This window comes from Cnephaeus nilssonii, assembly GCF_951640355.1.
Source record: "Cnephaeus nilssonii genome assembly, chromosome: 5".
NCBI lineage: Eukaryota > Metazoa > Chordata > Mammalia > Chiroptera > Vespertilionidae > Cnephaeus > Cnephaeus nilssonii.
Window position 1 is genome coordinate 47088931 of NC_137076.1, and position 23201 is coordinate 47112131.

General features: G+C 36.1%; 1 protein-coding gene across 3 annotated transcripts in view; it reads right to left on the reverse strand.

The window, feature by feature from the left end:
• FSTL5 (follistatin like 5) overlaps window positions 1-23201 on the reverse strand; it is a gene marked incomplete at both ends in the record, with an annotated part of 536981 nt that overhangs the window by 386669 nt on the left and 127111 nt on the right. For all 3 annotated transcript variants that reach the window (XM_079773039.1, XM_079773038.1, XM_079773037.1), the window contains one exon: window positions 4512-4760. In XM_079773039.1, the coding sequence (XP_079629165.1) occupies window positions 4512-4760 (249 nt within the window). The remainder of the gene's footprint in view (window positions 1-4511; window positions 4761-23201) is intronic.

The window sequence follows — 23201 nt, forward strand, 5'->3', positions numbered from 1 at the left end:
ATATTTTAAAACATTATTGGCAGCCTAGTTTTTAAGCCTACATTCTACAAGCCCCATGTTAAAAAAAAAAAAGTTCTGGTAAAAAGAACCAATTTTAAAATAATGAAATATGAATGTCTATCCAAATTATACCAAAGAAAAAGAACACAATGTCAGATCTCATTCAAAGAGCACACATATAGCCATAAAAACCATATTTCCCAAGTTGTTATTGTTTGTGATGCACATTTAAGTGCACAGAACATTTGCTTTTATGACAGTTTTATTCTCAACACAGTAAATGGCAAAAGAGTTTTTGTTCAATTGACTTTCTCATAAAAGGTTTAATTCCCCATTTGGCACGGGTTACATCTTGACTTTCCTATTCCAGCTTATATCTGCATCCCAAGTAACTAAATTCTGCTGTGGATGACAGACTGACCTGTGTCAGAGAGAGAGGAAATTATACCTGTTATAAGTGATGTGGGATTTTAGCAATTAGAGAGCCCTTCGGGGGTAGGGGTGGGGATAGGAAATGTCATTAAAGTAAAACTATCACCATAAGTAATAGCTAGGCATCGTATAAAAATAGAAAGTTTTATGCCATGTTAATCATCAGTATAAACTATTTCATGTCAATAAACAAATATTATAATATTCTAATCCTATTATGGTCGGTTTCTTTGTAATCAAATAAATGTGAATAGAACTAAATTAGAAAAATGTTATGTTCACAGAGGTATTATGTTTTCTCTATAGTTCCACAAATATTTAATCATAAAGATAATTCTTAGTGAATTCATGTCTATATTTTACAGTCAGTAATAGGAAATGCTGAGCATAGTACAGAAACATTTAAATATGTAACACAAATAATAGTAAGAGGATATATAGACACAATTATATACAAGTATAAATGTAGATATAAACACACACACATATATATATTTGATCTATATTCTAATCTCAAATTTAAAACAATGAATCAATATATATGATTTTATAAATATAATCTGTTTAAATATTTAAAATATAAGTACCAAACAGAAGTAGAATAAATTCAATATATGAAACAAATAAGACATTAAAGTTCAAATAATAAATAATGCAAATTCTACTTTCTTTAAAATTGTTTTAAGTATCTGCTAATATATTTCCAGCTCAATTGTTTTTATTAAATACCGTTATTTTGAGATAATTGTTGAGTTATATGCTGTTGTATGAAATAATACAGAGAGAGTTTATGTACCCTCCACCCCGTTTCTACCATGGTTAACATTTTACAAAACTATAGGGTTGAGCAAAAGTGGGTCAACAGTTGTTTGTATGAAAAATAATACAATAATTAATAAATAATAACACAAAAATAAACTGATTTGTGTACTCACAACTGTAAACATACTTTTGCTTATCCTTGTATAATACATCATAAACGGGATATCAACTATGATACTATCTACTAATCTTGCACAGATTTCTTGTTTTACTTTATCCATTTATGTGTTCTACTCAATTTGACCATGTGAGCTTGCCCTCCATAGCCAACAAGATACAGAATAGTAAAGATCTGCAAACATTTTTAAAAATTAATTTTAAGGCACTTGTAATTTTTTTAAAACAGAAGTTAATAAATTTTATCTGAAAAGATCCAGATGAAACACTTTTTAGGCTTTGCTGGCCACACTCTTGCTGTTGCAACTACTCAACTCTTCTTTTATAGTGCAAAATCCCCACGAAATAATTCCTAAACAAATGGCTGTGGCTTATTCCAATAAAACTTGATTCGCTTCTTCCTTTATACCATTATTAGAAACTATAAATAGCTGAAATTCCACATAAAATATTATTCACAGTCACAAGAATTCATTTTAGCCATCACAACAATGCCAGGCCTTCAGTTATACAGAATCTTCTTTTATGTCCAAAACTTGGACAATTATACACACAAAGACAGGCAATTTATTGTTTCTTCTATATTACTTAAGTTCTGCTGAAAGTAAGCCCTTTTATGAGTGACATGTTAGGCAAAACATCAAAATAAATAAACCAACAAACAGCAGATGACAAATTCTGTGACCTGGGAAATGTGCTAACTAACCCCCCAAAAATAAAAGAAATTTTAATATTATATATAATGAGAACGTATTTGGAAGCAATCGTAAATCTTATAACTATGTTTAGTATACATGTGAAGGACCAAAGTTCTTAAAACTATTGTCTATAAACTCATAAGGAAGGCAACATTTTCAGCTGTATCCAGTTCATGTGCCTCCATGCTGATTTACATATGAGTTGCATTATGCCTAAGCATCCAGAAATAAAGCAGAACATTAAATACACCAGGTTTTTTCCCACATGATACTTAATACCATATATTTCCATATAATCTGTTCTTTAGTGTCGGCTGGACAAAACCTCAGCTGGAGAATATGACTCTAAATTAACTTAATAGCATATATTTACATAGTTTTATGATATTATACATCAGTGGAATAGAAAAATTCTCACTGTATCATCTCAGGTCCAAATTACAGAAAAAAATACTCTTTTATGAGCTTTAAAGCAGAATGTTAATGGAATCAATTTTAGTTATTTGTAAAACAGATTTGATAGAAGAGGGGAATAAATTGAACTTAAAACCAAAGTAGCTGCTCTTATTTCTGTTAAGGAAGAAAATTTAATATCATAAAATTCTCAGAACATGTAGTAAAGGTGCACACAGGTCATACTGGTAAGGAGACTATTCTAATATTTTTTCTTCATTTATATCAGAGGGCTGCTAGTAGCCACAATCACTATACAGCATTTCATTTGTATCATTTAAAAGCTATGTATAATTTTTCTCATCACCTGGGAAATAATACTCTATGTGTCCTACCAAAATTAAAAAAGGACAAATTTTAATATTTTACCGTAATTGGTGAGCAAAGAAAGTGTAGTAACATATTTGAAACATGAATGTAAACTAAAATTAAAACATCCAGCCGAAACCGGTTTGGCTCAGTGGATAGAGCGTCGGCCTGCGGACTGAAAGGTCCCAGGTTCGATTCCAGTCAAGGGCATGTACCTTGGTTGCGGGCACATCCCCAGTAGGAGGTGTGCAAGAGGCAGCTGATCGATGTTTCTAACTCTCTATCCCTCTCTTCCTCTCTGTAAAAAATCAATAAAATATATTAAAAAAAAAAAAACATCCAACAAGTTTGTATGCATAAATATGGTTCAGGGATAGTCTGGAAACTAGGACATGGAACCAAAGATTCATAATCAGATTGATCACTGGCCTATTCAAATAATAAAGTTTATATATCCTATACAATAAAAGGGTAATATGCAAATTGACCCTAAATGCGGAATGACCAGGACTAACTGGTCACCATGATATGCACTGACCACCACAGGGCAGGCACTCAATGCAGGAGCTGCCCCCTGGTGGTCAGTGCACTCCCACATGGGGAGCTCTGCTCAGCCACAATCCGGGCTGAAGGCTGCAAGCGCAATGGCGGTGGCGGGAGCCTCTCCCACCTCCTTGGCAGCGCTAAGGATATCTGAGCTGGCAGGTGGACATCTCCTGAGGGCTCCCGGACTGCCAGAGGGATGTCTGACTGCCAGGATTGGGCCTAAGCTGACAGGTGGATATCCTCTAAGGGGTCCCAGACTGCAAGAGGGTGCAGGGCGGGCTGAGGAACCCTCCCCACCCCTGCCCCCGCAGTGCACAAATTTTCATGCACTGGGCCTCTAGTATTTAAATAATGCATTAATGTTTTAAATACATAATATATTTAAGACTTTAGAATTTTAGTCTGCCTTATGACTATTAACAAACAAATAATTTCTCCAGTACAAAAACAATAAATCAAATAAGTTTACAAGTAAACAACTCATTTTAAAATGTTCAATGATTTATTTATATAGCATGTTAAAATAATTGTCATATTACTAATTCAGCAGTACCTACCATGAAAATAAATACCAACACTTTAAAATTTTAAATTATGGCCATCTCAGATTTACTAAATAAGTTTAGCATGAGTTATTCACAATTATTTCAGTAGTCATCTATGGGTTTGATACCATTTGAATTATGTAGTACAAATGAAAGCATGCTTTTTAATCAGGGGGAAATGAGATGTTATCACAGCGTGACTTGGCATTCACTATTCCCTCAGTTCCACTCCAGGTGCTTCTCACCGGCTGGATTTGGCCTGTTGACTGAATTGGCCAGCCACCCTGTGTCTGTAAGATAACTGCATGATTGGGAAGCCATATGGTGCAATGCTATAAGCTATATTAAATTTTGAGTCATATTTTGGCCAGCTTTGTTGTCATAACTGAGATTCAGAATTGTATCCTTGTACATTTCTATTCACTTGCTGCTTACTGGTGTAAATAAGCTCACGTCTTTTTTTCTTTCCTTTTTCAGACATTTGCTGATATAAAATTGAGTTAGTTTAAACTTAAAGGCACTAGTTGAGAGAAGAGAAAAAAAAAACAAACCAGAGAGGGGTGACAATTTAGGTTCACCCTGCATTTACCTTTGAAGAAGCAGTCTTCATTGTGAACAATGGTGATCTTTTGTTTCTTCAGGCAAGCAGCTCTGTGCACTTCACAGTGGTTTGCATAGAATTCTCCATCAGATCCACACACAGGTTTGTAGTGCCGTTTGCAAAGGTTCATGCAGGCACATTCTGCTTGCCCTGTCTCTCTGCTGATTACACAGTGCCTTCCCAAACCACAGTATTTATTTTCACAAGATACCAAAGGGCCTTCCTGAATATGGAATCCTGAGGATAAAAAATAGAAAATCATTTTGATTCATATGTCCAAATAATATATCCCTGTCAAAGTTTCAAATGAAAAAGAAATTGTCTAAGAGAAATACAGTCTAATCAGGGTTCAGCTGTTGCACTCAGTGGAGAAGGGGCACAGAACTGGCAGATGAGCCCTTTCCGAATACTCTCAACATTCTTCCCTCTCTCTCCTTCTCTCCTTGAGCTTTCTTCTCCCCCCTCTATGAGTAGTATGGTCCTTAGAACAGGTTTCCAAAGTTAAACTGCCTGAGTTCGAGTCTTGGCTCTACCAATTATTTGCTTTACATCCTTGGAAAAAACTAATTCTCTGGGCCTAACTGTCCATCTGTAAAAAGGGGAAAATAGTGTAGACCATCTCCTAGAGTTGTACAAAATACTACAGAAAGCACATCCTTAGCACACTGTAAATATTTAATAAATGTCAACTTTTACATTAGCAGATTTCTGGATAGGGGAAATAAAATATATGCATATAAGGCAGGAAATAGGAGATAGGAATGAAAAATAGTGCCTTGAAAAACTTCTTGGTAGATTCTGACAGCTGATCATTTCTTGTTTTGACCTTTGCCACCAGACAATCACTTATACAATTCATGACTGAATTAATAAATCATGGATAAATCAAAACGTTTTTTACTTAGTCACTCTAATAATCTCCACTGGCAGAAGAAAAGTATAGATAGATGGATCCAGCAATCTTATACTAAAATCAAACTTTAATCCCCATGCTTTTATAGCCGGAACTGGATTTTCTCCTTTGAGAACTTATTAGAAAATTCTAAAGGTCATTATACACACACACACACACACACACACACACACACACACACACACGCATATATACATATGCACACAGATATAATATGTATATACACATGCATACATGCACAAATATATATGTACTAGAGGCCCGGTGCACGAAATTCGTGCACGGGGTGTGTGTCCCTCAGCCCAGCCTGCACCCTCTCCAATCTGGAATCCCTCTCACCATCCAGGACTGCTGGCTCCCAACTGCTCACCTGCCTGCCTTCCTGATTGCTCCTAACCGCTTCTGCCTTTCAGCCTGATCACCCCCTAACCACTCCCCTGCCAGCCTGATTGATGTTTAACTGCTCCCCTGCCAGCCTGTTTGCCCCTAACTGCCCTCCCCTGCAGGCCTGGTCACCCCTAACTGCCCTGTCCTGCAGGCCTGGTCCCCCCCAACTTCTCTCCTCTGCCAGCCTAGTCACCCCTAACTGCCCTTCCTTGCAGGCCTGGTCCCTTCCAACTGCCCTCCCCTGCTGGCCATCTTGTGATAGCCATCTTGTGTCCACATGGGGGCAGCCATCTTTGACCACATGGCAGCTATTTTGTGTGTTGGAGTGATGGTCAATTTGCATATTACTCTTTTATTAGATAGGATATTTAACATCAATGACACCTATGTATTGCAAAAAGGAGAGAAAATATTTGAGAAGTTATAAACTTAAATTACATTAATCATTATAGATACTTAGTGTATATTTTCAGCTTGTTAAATAAACAATATGAATAAATCATGTAAAATAATCCAAGTATTTAATAGAAATGATAAAAATGTATGAAAAAATTATATGGAGCAAATTTTGCTTCTGTAATATTAGTACTTTTTGTTAATATTATTACTTTTTAATGTTCAATGTAAAAAAGAAAGTCTAAACTTATGTCAATCATAAGTATAATGTAATGACCAATTTCAATTTGGAAAATCCTTTTCCTCATCCTTATACCAATATGTATGCCTGTGGTTGATGTAATGTTTATAGTGTTCAAATTCCATAACTCAGAAATTTGACTCACATAATTGTATTTTGTATAATTTTATATCTTATATTTTCTTTATTTACTAATCAAAATTTTCTTGCTATCAAGTAAAGAGTTTAAGATTTATAAAGAAACAATTTCTTTTATTATCATTGAGTTTAATGTTTATCAAGAGAATCTGGTCATTATATATTTTAGTCACAAATTAAGGTGGCTAACTGGAACATTACAATTAATTTCCTTTTTGGTGAGGAATGCTCTGTTGTAAAATGAAGTCATTTTTGTTATATCTAGATTGAGTATCTTTCCCAGATTCTCTCATCTTAATTTTTGCTCTTAATGCCTATACTCTAGTTCAGAGACTTGTAGTATTAGAATATTGGCTATTTTGTAGAAGTTAATGAACTATTTACACTAGCTGTAAGTTGTGAGTTACATGTAGCTGGTACAATTAAAGAAAATTTAATTAATTCATATGTAATCTAAAAGAAAACTCGTGTTATGTAAATGAAATAACTAGACATATCCTTTCTGACAGTAATTATCCATGAGTAATGCTGAACTAAAGTTTCAGATGAGATCAAATAAATTTAATCTTATCAACACAACAAAAAATTATTTTGTATACATTCACTCAGATATTACATTAAGTGAATTTTAATCATGAACTTATATCCTGCTATCTCATACGTTGATAAAATCATATTTGTTCCCATAAAAGTACTATATATTTAACAAGTACTTCATTTTATAATTTTTATACCTTCAGAGCTTCACAGAAATTCCTCAAACAGATTTAAGACAAACAATTAAGAAGTGCAAATTGGTAGTTACAAAATAGTCACGGGGATATAAAGCATAGGGAATATAGTAAATCATAGTGTGATAACTATGCAGAGTGCCAGGTGGGTCCTGGAAATATCAAGGGGAATACTATAAAGTATATGACTATCTAACCATTAATTTGTACATCTGAAACCAATACAAAATAATATTGAAAGTAAACTGTAGTTTTAAAAAATCACCTTTAATTCATCTAAAAATTAAATGAAAAAATGAAATGAAAAAAACAAATCTGTAACATTAAAAGATGACAGAGATCATGTCATAAAGTAAAATAATTCTATGTAATTCTACAGATAGTACAGGTAAGACCTCATAGACAATGCCATGTCACAGTTGAGGTGATGTTTGAGGAATGGAGTTCAGTATGAAACAAACTGATGCTGAATTTAAAACAGTAACAGCAGAGGAAGGGAAGAACCAGATTTTGATGAGTCAACTACCTCTAATGATTATAGTGGTAATACACATACTTGATATAGAATGCCAAGTTATTTTAGGTGTCATCTCATAAAAATATATAGTAGTAAAGTAAAAATGTAAGTACTGTTTAAAAAAACAACAGATTTCTGGTCTGAGGTTAGCAGATTACAGTCTGCTTTTCCACTTCATATTTGTTTGATCTCAACTGAGCCTGATATTCAAACAGTAAAATGAGAAGCAACTAATAAATCACCCATATTTATATTTACGTTCATCCAAACAATCATTTCATTTAAGAATACTTGTCCTTTTTAAGTAAAGGGATTACGCAAAGCGAAACCCCCCCCAAAAAACAAAACTCACAGACATAGACAACAGGATAGTGATTATCAAAGGGAAAGGGAGGTGGGGGGAGGTAGAAGAGGGCAAAGGGGGGATAAATGGTGATGGAAGGACACTTGACTTGAGTTAGTAAACACACAATACATTATACAGATAATGTGTTACAAAATTGTACACCTAAAACCTATATAATTTTATTAATCAATATAACCCAAATAAATTCAATAAATATATATATATATATATATATATATATATATATATATATATATATGCCTAAGCAACCAGCTGACCGGCCAGTAGCTGTGATGCACACTGACCACCAGGGGGCAGACGCTCAATGCAGGAGCAGAAACCACAGTCATGAAAACATGAAACAGACTAATGAATCTCAGAGGGAAGTGGGGAGGGCAGGAAGAAATTAACCAAAGATCTTATATGCATACTAGAGGCCTGGTGCACAGATTCATGCACCAGTGGGGTCCCTCTAACTGGCCTGTGGGGATCAGGCCAAAACCGATTCACTGACATCCCCCTAGGGGTCCCAGATTCTGAGAGGGCACAGGCTAGGCCAAGGGACCTCACCAGTGCACGAATCCGTGAACCAGGCCTCTAGTAAATAATAAAATCATTGCTTTTCAAAGCACAGTTTTCTAATAGAAGCTAATGTCTGAGAAATATATTTAGTAAACTTTCTCTAGAATGCCTAATATTTAAAGTTCATCTACATTAAACAACCACATACTCATAATTCTCTATTTTAAATATTTACATATTCTATAAGTAATCCCAGCTATACTACATGCAACATTATTTTTAACTTAGATTTTTTAATTGCTCTTTTTCCTAAGATTTTTTTCATCTTTTATTTTTGTATCAGGTTAATATCTACAAAAGTGAACTTTCAAATCAGTCTTTTATTTGTATTCCAATTGTCACTACAAGTGTGATTATAGATAATTAGTTCAAATAACCAAGCCTCTGTTTCCCCATCTAACTAGAACACAAAGAAACTCTACATGGCTTAGCTGTATGGCTCAGGGATTGAGCTTTGACCTATGAACTAGGAGGTCACAGTTTGGTTCTTGGTCAGGGCACATGCCCAGATTGCATGCTCAGTCCCTAATGTGGAGTGTGCAGGAGGCATCAGCTCCATGATTCTGTCTCATCATTGATGTTTCTTTCTCTTCCTCTCTAAAATCAATAAAAATACATTTTTTAAAAACACTAATAAAAAAGAAAGAAACACTACATGTATTATTTAGAAGAGTAAATAAAATGGAGATAGTAACAATAATCATAGTATCATATGGTGGTTGAGAGGAGAATGGGAGATGATGCAATGAAAATGCCTGGCATAGAGTATGTGTTTAACAAATACAGTTACTATTATTAAGAATTATCATTTACTATGAATTTGGAATGTCAAATATATTGACTTAAAAGCATTGGAATAAATAAAAAACAGCTTTTGACAACTCTAGTTTTTATCACATCTACTGGAATATATTTACAGGAGTATTAAATTGTGTGTTTCCAAATAATACACCTGAATTGTTCAAAAAGTATCCACTACATAAGATTATCCCTCATTTGCAAAAGAAAAGAAAATATAAGAAAAGAGGTTCCATTTATATTATTATATATTTTGATTTATAAATAAGTATAATATTTTGGTAACATTTTGGTATGCACATATGCAAAAGTGTGAAATTCTACAGTAACTCTAACACACGAATACCTGTTACACACTGCAAACTCTAACAAAACACATTCAGTCCTCACAGACTTCATGACAACTGGCTGAGTTCAAGTAAATACATCACTGCCTGCAGAAGACTGAGCACAGTATGATCCTTTCATGACCTTTGCTGATTGGGACATGCATTGTCTGATGCTATTTTGTATCTGTCAAAACAAGGCTGCCTTCCTAAAAGTTCCCCAGTGGGCCATTACTGAAAGACAATTTGCATGGTACAATATCTGTAGCTCAGTGAATTTGGAATCTTCTTCGCCATCTTATTTCAGACAATCCATTAGACTTCTGCAAGCAATTGCATGTTATGCTGCCATCAGATTTATATTTTTAAAAAGTAATTTTAAAAAGGCATTTATAAAGGTCGGGGATTCAGTTCAATTTCACCCATCCAAATTATATTTTCTGTTTACTGCAAATAAATGTTTGCCAATGAAGATGATTTTTAATGTGTCATTTCAAAAAGTTAGATAATTTGAGATCAGATCACTATCCTATATGGCAACAGTTACTTCTTTATTATTTATTCTCAACTGCAGGATTATAATTTAATTATGACAACGGAACTGGTACTTGTGGTTACACACTTAGCTAGTAAAAATACTTTCATTACCTGTGAGATTTATTAAGATCAGAGAAATGGGTTGGAAACCAAAGAAATGTCATTTGATAATTTTACTTAGTAACTAAGTAAAAGTAAATTACTTCATTTTATATAACTCTATGCAATCAGTTGAAAGACATATACTAAATTATCTGTGAGACTTAAAATATTTTAGGCTTTGAAATAAATCCAAAACTTTAAAAATATATTATTTCTTATTAAAATTTAAAGCAATAGATATTCTCAAATAATAGAGATATTTTCAAACAATAATAAAAATGTTAAATAGCAAAATAAAAATTATAAGTAAAAATCAAACATTGTCATAGAAGGGTAGATTTGGCTAGACAATCTTCAGATTCATTATAATGCTGATTGTTTGAGTCAGAACAGCCATATGGCTAATAGGGAATCAAGAGAGAGATGAAAACATAGCAATTTCTGTTATTATTATAGGATCAAATGACTGTTCAAAGAAGAATACTGCTTTAGAATTTAACCACTTTAATTTTAAAATCTATTTAAATAAATTATTTTAATATGCTTTATTTCTCTTGAAAAAATATTTTTCTTTATGAAAGAGAATCATTTAATGCCTTTTTTAAATTAATAGACATTATTAATTTTTTAGCATTAATAGGTTAAAGCAAAATGGAGAGGTAACTATAGAGAGGTCCATACACCAGTCACAAAAGGATAACTACAGTATAATTTCCATTATGTGAGCTTAGAGTAGTTAAATCATACAGACATAAAGTAGAAATCAGAATGAGTTCCATCCCAAGAATAATTCCTTCCTCTTCTGACCTGAAGCAGCAGACACAGATAGGTGTTTTGCAGATAAAATAGGATGCAAAATCACAAACCACAACATACAAAAAAATGGGGTTACATAGTACACTCAGTTTAGAGCAGGGGTCCTCAAACTTTTTAAACAGGGGGCCAGTTCACTGTCCCTCAGACCATTGGAGGGCCAGACTATAGTTTAAAAAAAAACTATGAACAAATTCCTATGCACACTGCACATATCTTATTTTGAAGTAAAGAAACAAAACGGCAAAAACACCCGCATGTGGCCCGTGGGCCGTCGTTTGAGGACGCCTGCTTTAGAGTATCCATTGTTTACCCCTGGGAGCACTAGTGGCCAGGTGCACAAAATTCGTACATGGGGGCGCGGGGGGTTCCCTCAGCCCAGCCTGCACCCTCTCCAATTGGGAATCCTTGGGGGATGTCCGACCATCAGTTTAGGATGTCCTGTGGGATTGGGCCTAAACCGGTGGTCAGACATCTCTCTCGCAATCTGGGACCGCTGGATCCTAACTGCTCACCTGCCTGCCTGCCTGATCACCCCTAACTGCCCTCCCCTGCTGACCTGGTTGCTCCCAACTGCCATTCCCTGCCAGCCTGATCTCACTCCCAATGGCTCTACCCTGCCAGCCTGATGTCACCCCCAAATGCCCTCCCCTACCGGCCTGATCTTGCCCTAAATGCCCGCCCCTGTAGGCCTGATCTTGCCCCCAACTGACCTCCCCTGTCCGCCTGATTGCTCCTAATGGCCTCTGCCTTGGCCCCACCACCATGGCTTTGTCGGTAACAAAGTCAGATGTCCGGAAGATGGCCATTCGACTCGGTCTAATTAGCATATTACCCTTTTAGTAGTATAGATAGATTATATAGGATAGGATTGCTTAAATGGGGGGGAAAGCCGTTTTCATCAGGAGGAGATGCTCTTGGCAGACAAAAATACATAATCCCTATATCTGGACTGATAGCCAGCCATATGCACTATACTGCCAAACTGGTCATTAAAAAATTGAACCGCTTTCTTACACCTTACACCAAACAGCTGTTGCCCTTATAGCCCCTCCTCATTCCCCACCTTAGGCTCTGCCTTCGCAGTTCACCCAGATTAGGTTCTGATTGGTCAGTTCCTATGCCAGTCAGCGTCAAAAACTCCGCCTCCTAGGCAGCCATTGGCTCTTTGCACTTCACACAATTTAGGTTCTGATTGATCAGTTTCTATGCCAGTCAGCATCAAAAGCTCTGCCTCCTAGGCAGCCATTAGCTCCTCACAGTTCACCCAGATTAGGTTCTGATTGGTCGGTTTCTATGCCAGTCAGAGTCTCTGGGCCTAACAAGGGGCCTGATAAGAGAGGTGGGGCTGATCAGCAGCCCCAGCAGAGGCCCAAGAGAAAGAGAGACGTGGCTACTGGCCAGGCCTGGAGCAAAAGAGAGAGGCAGAGGCTGATCAACAGCTGCCACAGAGGCTATGGATCAGACCCTGCTTCTCTCTCCATGCCTCTCTTCTGGCCTGATCTGCAGCCCCCTCAATAGCACTGACTTCTGGTTGGTTGAGCCTTCGGTCATTTTGGATGTTACGGACCCTGGGTTTTTACATATTAGGATTGTACCACATGTGCAAGTTCAGGAAAATATCAAAATTTGAATACATTTTCTACTAAATGCTTCTCACTTTTGTAAGGTCAAAAAACTATAGGTTGAACCATTGTTAGTCAGGGAACATCTGTATATGTATTTAAAATCTCATTTAGCCTATGTCCTGCTATGATTTCTAGGTTTTTGGTTTTATTGATTTATCTCTATTTTGTAGCTCTACAAACATTTTGTCACTCCATTGTTTGTCACTTTCTAAAAAGCCAACTTGGTTTTTCAAGTTATTCCATGTTTATGATGTCTACATATTTGGAATCAATATTTTTAATTCATTGCTTAACCAAAATAAAGCTTTTTCTGTTATTTTAAAAGATTATTTTATCAATGTTGTTGCTTAATTTCCTTCTCAGCATTCTGAGTATTTTGATACTGGTGTTCTTCCCATCACTAGCTTTGGGTTATTTTTGAACCATTGATAAACTCTCAACAAGTTTCAAACTCATGTTTGAGCAAAACAACACACTATAATACATAGACACATTATTATAAATGTTTTAATTTTCATATGATTACCTTCTCTAAACTTTTATATCATGTATAATTTGCTTAAATAATAATATTACCTTCTACTTTACATTGTTGGCAAGCAGATGTGACAGGTTTTGGTCTTAATGTAGAAGTTATTTGATGATCTTGGCACCTCACTCTCCCTACCTGCCAACATATCTGGCATTGAAGCTCCTTTCCAGTGGTTTCTCTCATTATGCCTTTAAGGTTGCAGGGCCACCAGATCCCATCAAGCTGATATTTTGTGGAGTTGATTAACTTTTGACTATTCTTGTTTTGGTCCTCTATCCATCATTGCCTTCTTGGATGTACAGGTTATGCTATAGAACTCCCTATATAAAAGTAATCACCTACATACTAAGATACACGTCATTTGCTTAGGCTCCGAAGGGCATTATATTTTAGTAGAAATCTGAGATAATTAAAATAAATATTTTATAAGGTAATACAGTAACATGGAAGATACAAAGGTATGTGAATTTTAGAGGAAAAAAGACATTTATATTGAGGAAAAGTAATATAATATTCCTAATGGAAGTCAGATCTGATCAGTTTTTTTTAAAAAAATGATTAAGATTTTGACAGATGAAACTTGATTGGAAAGGGAAGAGAATGGGAGGACATGAGAGCAATATTCTATGTCCCATAAAACTCAATTCTGATGTCATTTTTAATAGTACCCTTACAAGGTGTTTCAGAGTGATAACTTCCTAATTTAGTAAGGCAATCCTTATTACTGTTCCAATAAAGGAAAGCTAACAAAACCTGTTGTATCTCTTTTTAAAGATTCTATTTTAAAATAATTACTTACCACATACTTTTTAATTACTAAAAAGCAGCAGCAATATACATATTTTTCTATATAGTTACCTCTTTGAGTGGCAGCTCTGATGTGGACAATAAGAAAACATCTCTAAACCAAGCTTCCCTTCTAATAATAACTTGCATTTGTGTATGCTGACTAAAGCATTTTCTTAAGCATTTTTCTACTTTGATCTTTATAACAATCATTTGAAATAAGTGCTATTTGTTTCCTGTTTTACAAATAATGAGGAAACTAGCTAAATGTGTTTTCTTGTCATGTCCTAGGTAACATAATTGGCAAGTGATAGTTCTAGGCTTCAAACTCATGTTTGTTTGAGTAATTAACCACAATACTATTCTGCCTGAATTTTGTTCCTATTAATTTTTATAATTCTGGTGGAATACACGGGAGATGTGTATTATAGAAAATTGTAAATATAAAACTTGAACTTAGTAGAAAGTCTGGGAATCTGAATGTGACAACCATCTACGTAAAATAATGAATGAAGATATAAGTGAATGGTAAGAAAAACAAGGAAGGAATAGTTGAAAATACAGCAACTTAGCCTTTGGGAAAGTTTTTTCAAAGGGACTGGGAGCACCTTCATCCTTAGTTATAAAATAAATGGTAACTTTGAAAACTCTCATTTGCTCACTAGTGGTTAGGAGCATTGGAGCTAGAATTCTAATGCCTGGGTTTAAAACCTGGCTCCATCAGTAACTGGTTGTGTAATCTTGGAAGTTTACTTGGTTTCTTTTTGCTTTAGTTTTCTCATCTGTAAAATCTAGATGGTAATAAAACTGTTCTTAAATAGTTATTACAAATTAACACCTGTAGCCCGGCCAGCATAGCTTAGTGGTTGAGCATCGACCTATGAACCGGGAGGTCAAGGTCCGATTCCCAGTCAGGGCACATGCCCAGGTTGTGGGCTCCATCCTCTGCGTGGGGCATGCAGGAAGCAGCCCATCAATATTCTCTCTCACCATTGATGTTTTTTTCTCTCTCTCCTTCTCCCTTCCTCTCTGAAATCAATAAAGATATATATTTATAAAAATGTATTTAAATACATGTAAAGCCCTTAAAATAGTACATGTCAGGTAACAACTGCAACATTAATGTTAGCTATTACAAAGATCAATATTGTTGTTATTTAATTTCATTCTAATAAACCCAAAAATGTAGGGATTTCCAAAGGAATTACAATCCAAAATTCATGTGCTATTTAAAACCCATTGAAACATTATATAATATGCTAAGTTAGCCCACAAACTGTACCGAACCCTCAATAGTTTGGTACCATTTTGGTGATATTTTATAGAAAATAATCATTATGTTTAAAATTTTCTTAAACAAAATGTGGCCAGCCATTTAACTCTATAGCTCATTACCACATTCCTTCTATTGTAGGGCATTTCCAGTGCATGTTGTCAACTTAACAAGTAGTGAAAGTGACAACTCTTCCAGTTCTTACTTAATGATTGTATTTGGCACAAGAGCTCCAGCAGGGGATTTGTAAGAGGTCACTAAAGAGAAGAATGAGAACATCAAGGTAGTAGGGAAAGAAAACTTTGAAGACTAGTCATTCCTCTCAATTTCGATTCCCAGAGAATTTTTGTTTCCAATTTATTCTCTGTTCTTGGGAACACAGATTCAGTGGGCAGAACTCCCTGCCTTTCCTCAACAAGGAGTGTACAACAAGGCCAACCACCTCATGATGTCTTTCTGAGAAAGGAAATCCTATGCTGCTTCATATGTATCTGATGACCAATGACTGTCCTCACAGAACTAAGGAAGTTGGTGGTCACTGAATGTGACCCTGTTAGCAAAATTCTGATAGACATCTAGAGCTACATAGTCAGAACCATCTCTCTATTACCAGGAAGAGGTAAGCAAAGGTTGGACTGTTCATGGAACTCTTCTAGAGAAGAGGAGGACTTTTTTTTTCAAGCTTCTGGGTATCGCATTCTGTCTCATTTGCTTATAACTTTCAGTCTTTTTTGCCCTGTATTAGTTTCCTTATATTCAACTTTTATCCAATTAACAATTTTTCTTCATACATTTTTCACTAGTTCTAATGGCAACAAATAGGATAAACCTGCACATCCTTCACAAATAGTCTTATGAGAAATGCATAGACTTAAAGACCCTCCCTGAACTTTAAGAAAAAAGAAAGAAACAAAAAAAGAAACTACCTTCCCCAACAGACAGCGTCCTTTAATGAAATATAGATTAAAGTTTACTGATAGTTGTTACTTTGGGGTACTGTAGGAATTAAGAAAGCAATAAAGGTTCTTTTACAGCCCGGCCAGCCTGGCTCAGTGGTTGAGCATCGACCTATGAACCAAGAGGTCACCATTGAATTCCCAGGTCAGGGCACATGTCCAAGTTGCGGGCTCTATCCCCAGTGTGGGGAATGTGGGAGGCAGCCAATCAATGATTGTCTCTGATCATTGACGTTTCTCTCTCTCTCTCCCTCTCCCTTCCTCTTTGAAATCAATAAAAATATTTTTTTTTAAGTTTCTTTCACATGTATTTTACACACCTGCATGCATCACTCGGGAGATGTCTGACTGCCAGTTTATGTATATATAATATACATAATCTAAGTATGTGTAAGTTTATTGCTGTGTATAGACATTAATGTACTTACATTTTCCGAAATGCACTTCTGCTTTGTTTTCAATATTTTAAAATTATTTTGGCATACTGAATACATGAACATCATTTTGCTCCCTGCTTAAATCTTTCAAAACCACCAAATAATATTTTAAAAGATATACACAAGAATCAGGAGAACTGGAGAAAGAAAACAAAGTATTGGAAGTTTGAAAGCATACGGCTAAGTGGCAACTGACTTAGTAGCCCTAATCTCAAAATTCAGTAGGCAATCTCAAAAACCTCATTTAATGCACAGATTGCAAAAATCAAACAAACAAAAAACATAACTTAGCAATACCAAGTACTTCAAGACATGAGAATGATGGTGATTTTAACATATAGAGGCATGCTGAAAATTGTATGAGAAGTTGTTAAATTACTAGATCCCCTCCACTGCACAACCCTGGTAAAAGCTGGAGCTCAGTTCTGAAGAATGCTGAATACTGAATGCATGAGGAGCAGTTCTCTTCCCCAGTGCATTCCATCCCAGAATCCTGCAAACTTGTTGACAGTCATAGGCATAGACTTTGAGCAGGTGATTCAAACTCTTCTCTGGGAAATGTGTAACCTAATATTGAGAGTTCCTTAAAAGTGATCCACCCAGGTCACCCACAGTGAAGTTTACAACCGAAAACCTTACCCAGTGCTCAGGAATTCAAAGTCAGATATTTTATGCTCCTGCTCTTAATAAAAAGCAGAAAGTCAATATTAACTGAACACCTGGGTAAACTGTCCAAAATGGAAAATAAGGTTAAAATAATCAAACAGATGAAAACCAATGTAAAATGAGGATATGCAGGAAGAAAAATAGCAATTTATATCCACGTAGAAATAAAGATAATAGTTAATCCCTAAAATAAGAATAAGAAGATCCTTTATAAAAACTAAAAAGAACTACTGGAATTTAAAAATCTGATAGCTAAGTGAAAACTTCAACAGGAAGTCTGGGCAATAAAGATTAAAAAAATATTACAGAAAACACTTAAATAGAAAAAATGGTAACATATCAGAAGGAAAATATAAAACAACATAGATATCATTTCCAGAATTCTGAAGTTCAAATAATAGAAGGTCCAGATGAAGAGGAAAGAAAAACAGATGGTAGGAAATAATTAATAATAATTAATAAAATTATGAAAATATTTACCAGAACTAAAGGGCATGAATTACCAAATTCAGAGAGTCCACCCAGTGCCCAGAAAAATGAAATAGAATAGACTCATACCATGACACATTGTAAAATTAAAATACTTTTAAAATATTGAAAACAAAGAGAATTTTCCACAAGTTTCCAAAAAGGAAAACAAAATGTTTAGTTATTCAAAAATGGATTAAGAAGCAGAGTCCTTGCTCAGATGGTGTGGCCCAGTGGTTGAACCTCAACCTATGAATCAGGAGGTCAAAGTTCAATTCCGTCAGGGCACATGCCCAGATTTCCAGCTTGATCCCCAGTAGGGAGTGTGCAAGAGGAAGTGAATCAATGATTCTCTCTCATCATTGATGTTTCTATCTCTCTCTCCCTATCCCTCCCTCTCTAAATTTTAATAAGTGAATGCTTGATACAGTAGTTGATGTTGTATGCCAAAAATTTAACTCACTTGTAGAATATAATGAACAACATAAACTAATGAACAAAAACAGATCCAGAGACAGAGAAGCATTGATCAGACCATCAAACCTCAGAGGGAAGGCAGGGGAGGGTGGGGGAAAGGGAGATAGATCAACCAAAGGACTTGTATGCATGCATATAAGCATATCCAATGGACACAGACACTAGGGGAGTGAAGGCATGAGTGGGGAGGTGAGGGACTGATGGGGGGATAGGGACACATATGTAATACCTTAATCAATAAAGAAAAAAAAAATATAAATATATACACACACTAGTGGCCCGGTGCATGAAATTCGTGCACGGGGTGGGGGTGTCCCTCAGCCCCGGCCTGCACCCTCTCCAATCTGGGACCCCTCGGGGAATGTCCGAGTCCAGGGATTGGGCCTAAACTGGCAGTCGGATATCCCTCTTGCAATCCAGGATCACTGGCTCCTAACTGCTCACCTGCCTGCATACCTGATCACCCCTAACAACTCTGTCTGCTGGTCTTATTGCCCCCAAATGCCCCCCCTGATGGCCTGATCACCTCCAACTGCCCCCCCACCAGCCTGATCGCCCCCAAATACCCCCCCTGCCAGCCTGCTCGCCCCGAACTGCCCTCCCCTCCTGGCCTGATCGCCCCTAACTTCCTCTGCCTTGGCCCCGCCACCATGGCTTTTTCTGGAAGGATGTCCAGAAGTTCTTCCAGTCTAATTAGCATATTACCCTTTTATAACTATAGATATAAAAAGAAAAACAAATCACCAAATTGTACCAATTGTTAAATGAAATATATGTGTATATATATGTGTGTGTATATATATATATATTTTTAAAGTGATATATACATATATAGATATTCAGAAAAAATAATTGTATAAAATTTCCATAATTAGGGTATAAATTTTACCTCTGAGAAAAATTACATAAGAAAATCTGTCACATAAAACATTGGTGCACTTCATCATTACTGTATAGCGGTTGATTAAAATATGATACCATTGGTAGGTTGGAGCAGAAAAATGTCCAATGTTGAGAAATAAAAAATTGATTAAATAAAATAGAGTTTACTAACATGTTATATAAGGAAAGGAATATCCTAATGATGTATATGTTGTATATCAGATATCAAAATGATTTTCCTTGATTTCCACTTTTTCTGAGAACTTTGGTTATAAGGTTTTTATAATCAAAATGAGGAGGAGCCAGCCAGTAGAGAGAGAGCCTGGCCCCAAATTCCTGGGTTTTAAAGAGGGATTTTCTGGGTGGAGACTTTCATTTGCATTCAGGGATGATTGACAGAAAATATAATTTCTTCTAGGCATGCCCTTACCCATAATGCATACAGAAAACCCAGAGGGGGTGGGGTCAAGATCAAAATGCAAATTTTATTATAATTAGTTCAGTACTCTAATAAGATCACATTGTCATTTGAGGTCATTTTGTATTCTTCTGAACTTGAGCCAAGAAACTGCTCTGAACCTGCCTGCTGGCGGTCTGCTGGCTGAGAGGAGGTCTGAAGGCAATATTGGTCTGACCCCTGTTCAGGACCCCAGGGCAGGCCCCACCCTAGCTGTACCTAACAATCAGATTCAATTTTTGCTCAAAATATTTCTTAAAATTTTTAATATGCCTCTAACTATGTTTGTCATTTATTTCTGTGAAGACCTCCTAGGAATCTCAGAGTTGGTATGAAGATTTAAAATAAATACATTTGAGAGTCAACAGATGTGGAAAGAAGCCTTCTCTGAGTTTACTTTACCTGACTAAAATCAGGCTGCCAGAAATTTCCTCTTCAAGGCACGTCCACTTCCAGGAATAAAAACAAGAATAAACCTACTGAAGAGACCGAGGGAAGCTAGGTAGTCAGGAATCTGGACCATGGGGAGGGGTAGGAAGTAAAACCAGGGAAACAGCTAAGCGGAACTGCTAAGGCAACTCAGCTGGGCGTGGAAAGAAGGGAATGTGTGAAAGACAAACTTTAAATGTATGGATTGTTGCTAAGATAAGCAACTTGCAGATAACCAATCACAAGGCAATAAAACATATAAACCAATCCCAAGGATGTTGCTAAGATAGAATTCTTTGGAAAGACCAATCAGGAGGTAACAAGCCTGTATCCACAGCCTAAATTAAAAAGTGCACACTTCCTCCTCTCTCACTCTCCCAGAAATGCTAGATTCCTGGGTTGATGATAGGAGGCATGCTCTCCTGTGCCCACGTGGCTTATGGCCGTGTGGGACTCTACAGAAGGACTAATAGACTTCAACACCCCACTGTAACATGGAAAGGAAGCTCTGGACACTGGCCTGCTCTTGGAACCCCAGCTGCACCTTTTCCTGGACTGGCTTCACTCAATAAACTTTGGTTTTGCTAACTGTTTTTATCCAGGACATCGTTTTTGATTTGAGATAACAAACTTGGACTCAAACACCCATGTTTTAGTTTCATTATCATAAAAACCTGGAGAAGATTAAAAGATCATTAACCTACAGAGGCAAAGTTTATAGAAACTTTCTCTTCCCGTGTTCTCCTAAAAATCCATTGTTGGTCTTTCCTAAACAAACCTTTTATTTATTTCTTCACCTTCCCTTTTTCCTATTTCACTAGGTATGTAAAGTTCTAACTTGACTCATTTAACCAGCCCGCTACTCTTAGTTGGCTCCACTGTGCACAGTATGCATATATACAAGCCTTTTTCTCCTATTAATCTGTCTTTGTCAGGCCCCCAGGTATGGGACACAAGAAGGCAGAGGAAAAGTTGCTTTCCTGTACTCACCTTCAAAGAAGTACTCCTCTGATCACAATAAATTAACATTTTGGAGCACAAGGAAACTCTCCTTTACCTTCAAGGTTCTAATAATCAAATAGACGTGAAACAGATTCATAAGAGAAAAGAGAAAATAATCCAGTTTAATACATACATATGTATGGGAACCCCACATACATGAGAGCCATAGACCCCATATGCAGGAGAGGCTTAGAGATAGAAAGGGGGATCGAGGTATATTTGCTGAAATATTGTGAACTGTAACTGAATGGTGCCTCGATAATTTGGAAGAGCACCTGAGAAGATCCATTCTCCTCAATAATTTGGAAGAGCACCTGAGAAGATCCATTCTTTGATGTTTGATTGTTTTCATTTTAAACTTAAAATTCCTTTTATTAAAAATTTACAGTAAGTAAAAGAAAATCCTCACAGCTGACTATTAATCATGCTAGCATAACTTCTGTGGAATCCTCAAAGTGTTTTAGTATATGTACACATCTGAAAAGAGGAGCAAGTGTTTGAACTGTGATTTTTTACATACAATTGTAACTAATGTTTGAATTTTGAACTCTGCAATTAATTTTGAACCTTTAGAGGGGAACCTCTATTTCAGCCTACCAAAAATAGGAAATACGTTTATCTTATTGTTTTGTTTTTACTACCATATGACCTGGTCTGTACAATTTAATTTAAGAACAGTGTAACTGTGCAGAAACGCCATTTTTTTCACATGACCCTTTCTCTTTTCTGTCTGCCCACTCCATTCCTTAATCATTAAGCCCTTAGGACATCAGATTCTGGTCAGCATCAAAATATCTTAAGAATAGCCTGAGGTCTGTTGACCAAAGAAACAGAGTTTGGTCAAGCTAAAGAAATCATCTTGACTCTAGCTGTGTTTCAGCCCCACATCCAGGAAAGCTTAATGACCCTAAGGCCCACACCCTCATGAAACCAGACAGAACAATGCCACGGTGGATATCAGAACCTGATACAATGATAATCTAGTCCCTATCCTGGCTCCAACCAATCAGTAAGCCCACAACTCTAACTCCTTTAGCTAAATTGATTAATGATTTCCCCCTTATGAAACCCATCTCCTGGAAGCCATTGGGTAGCCAGGTTTTGAGCACTGGCTAACCTATGACTCTGGGCTGTATGCTGTTTCTTCAATTAATAAACCCTTACTTTCTAGACTACAAACTCCTTATCTTGTTTGATTGGGCTTTGATACATGCAGGCAAATGGACTCCTTTAATCCTTTAATAGCAGTGGATATGTGATGCTTCACAAAGGCCTTCAAATAAGAATGCACACACCTTGACTATAGTTAATTTAATTAAGGGGAAGGATACCCAAGCCACATTCTGTTGTTTAGAATTTTCCTTATCTCTAATTTGAAGTTGAAATGGATACTCTACTAGATGGTTTCTGTATGTGGTTGAGGAATTCTAACATTTAAAATTGAGGAATGTGGGTTTGTCAGAGCTTCTATACTGTACAGAGCATGGGCATCTTTCTGCTGAAGGAATGGACAGTGAAAAAGAAAATACTATCAGGTTATTTTTTGAGTCCATGGATCCTGGTTCCTATCCCTACCTGCATTTTATGTATAGGTCTACATTATGCCTTTGGTTGGTTTCCTGAGACAAGTTCAATGATAAATTCACTTGTTCTTATCATTATTTAAAACAATTAGATTTCTGTCCTTGCAAATACAATTATAAATACATTAAAATTATAATAATGACACTATGGAGAAAACAAATATTGATGTCATACTTTAGATATAAGTAACATTCCTTGATTTCAGCATACCAACAGGAATATGGCATATAAGTAAGATAAATGTTTGATGTCCTACTGCTTAATATACATAATG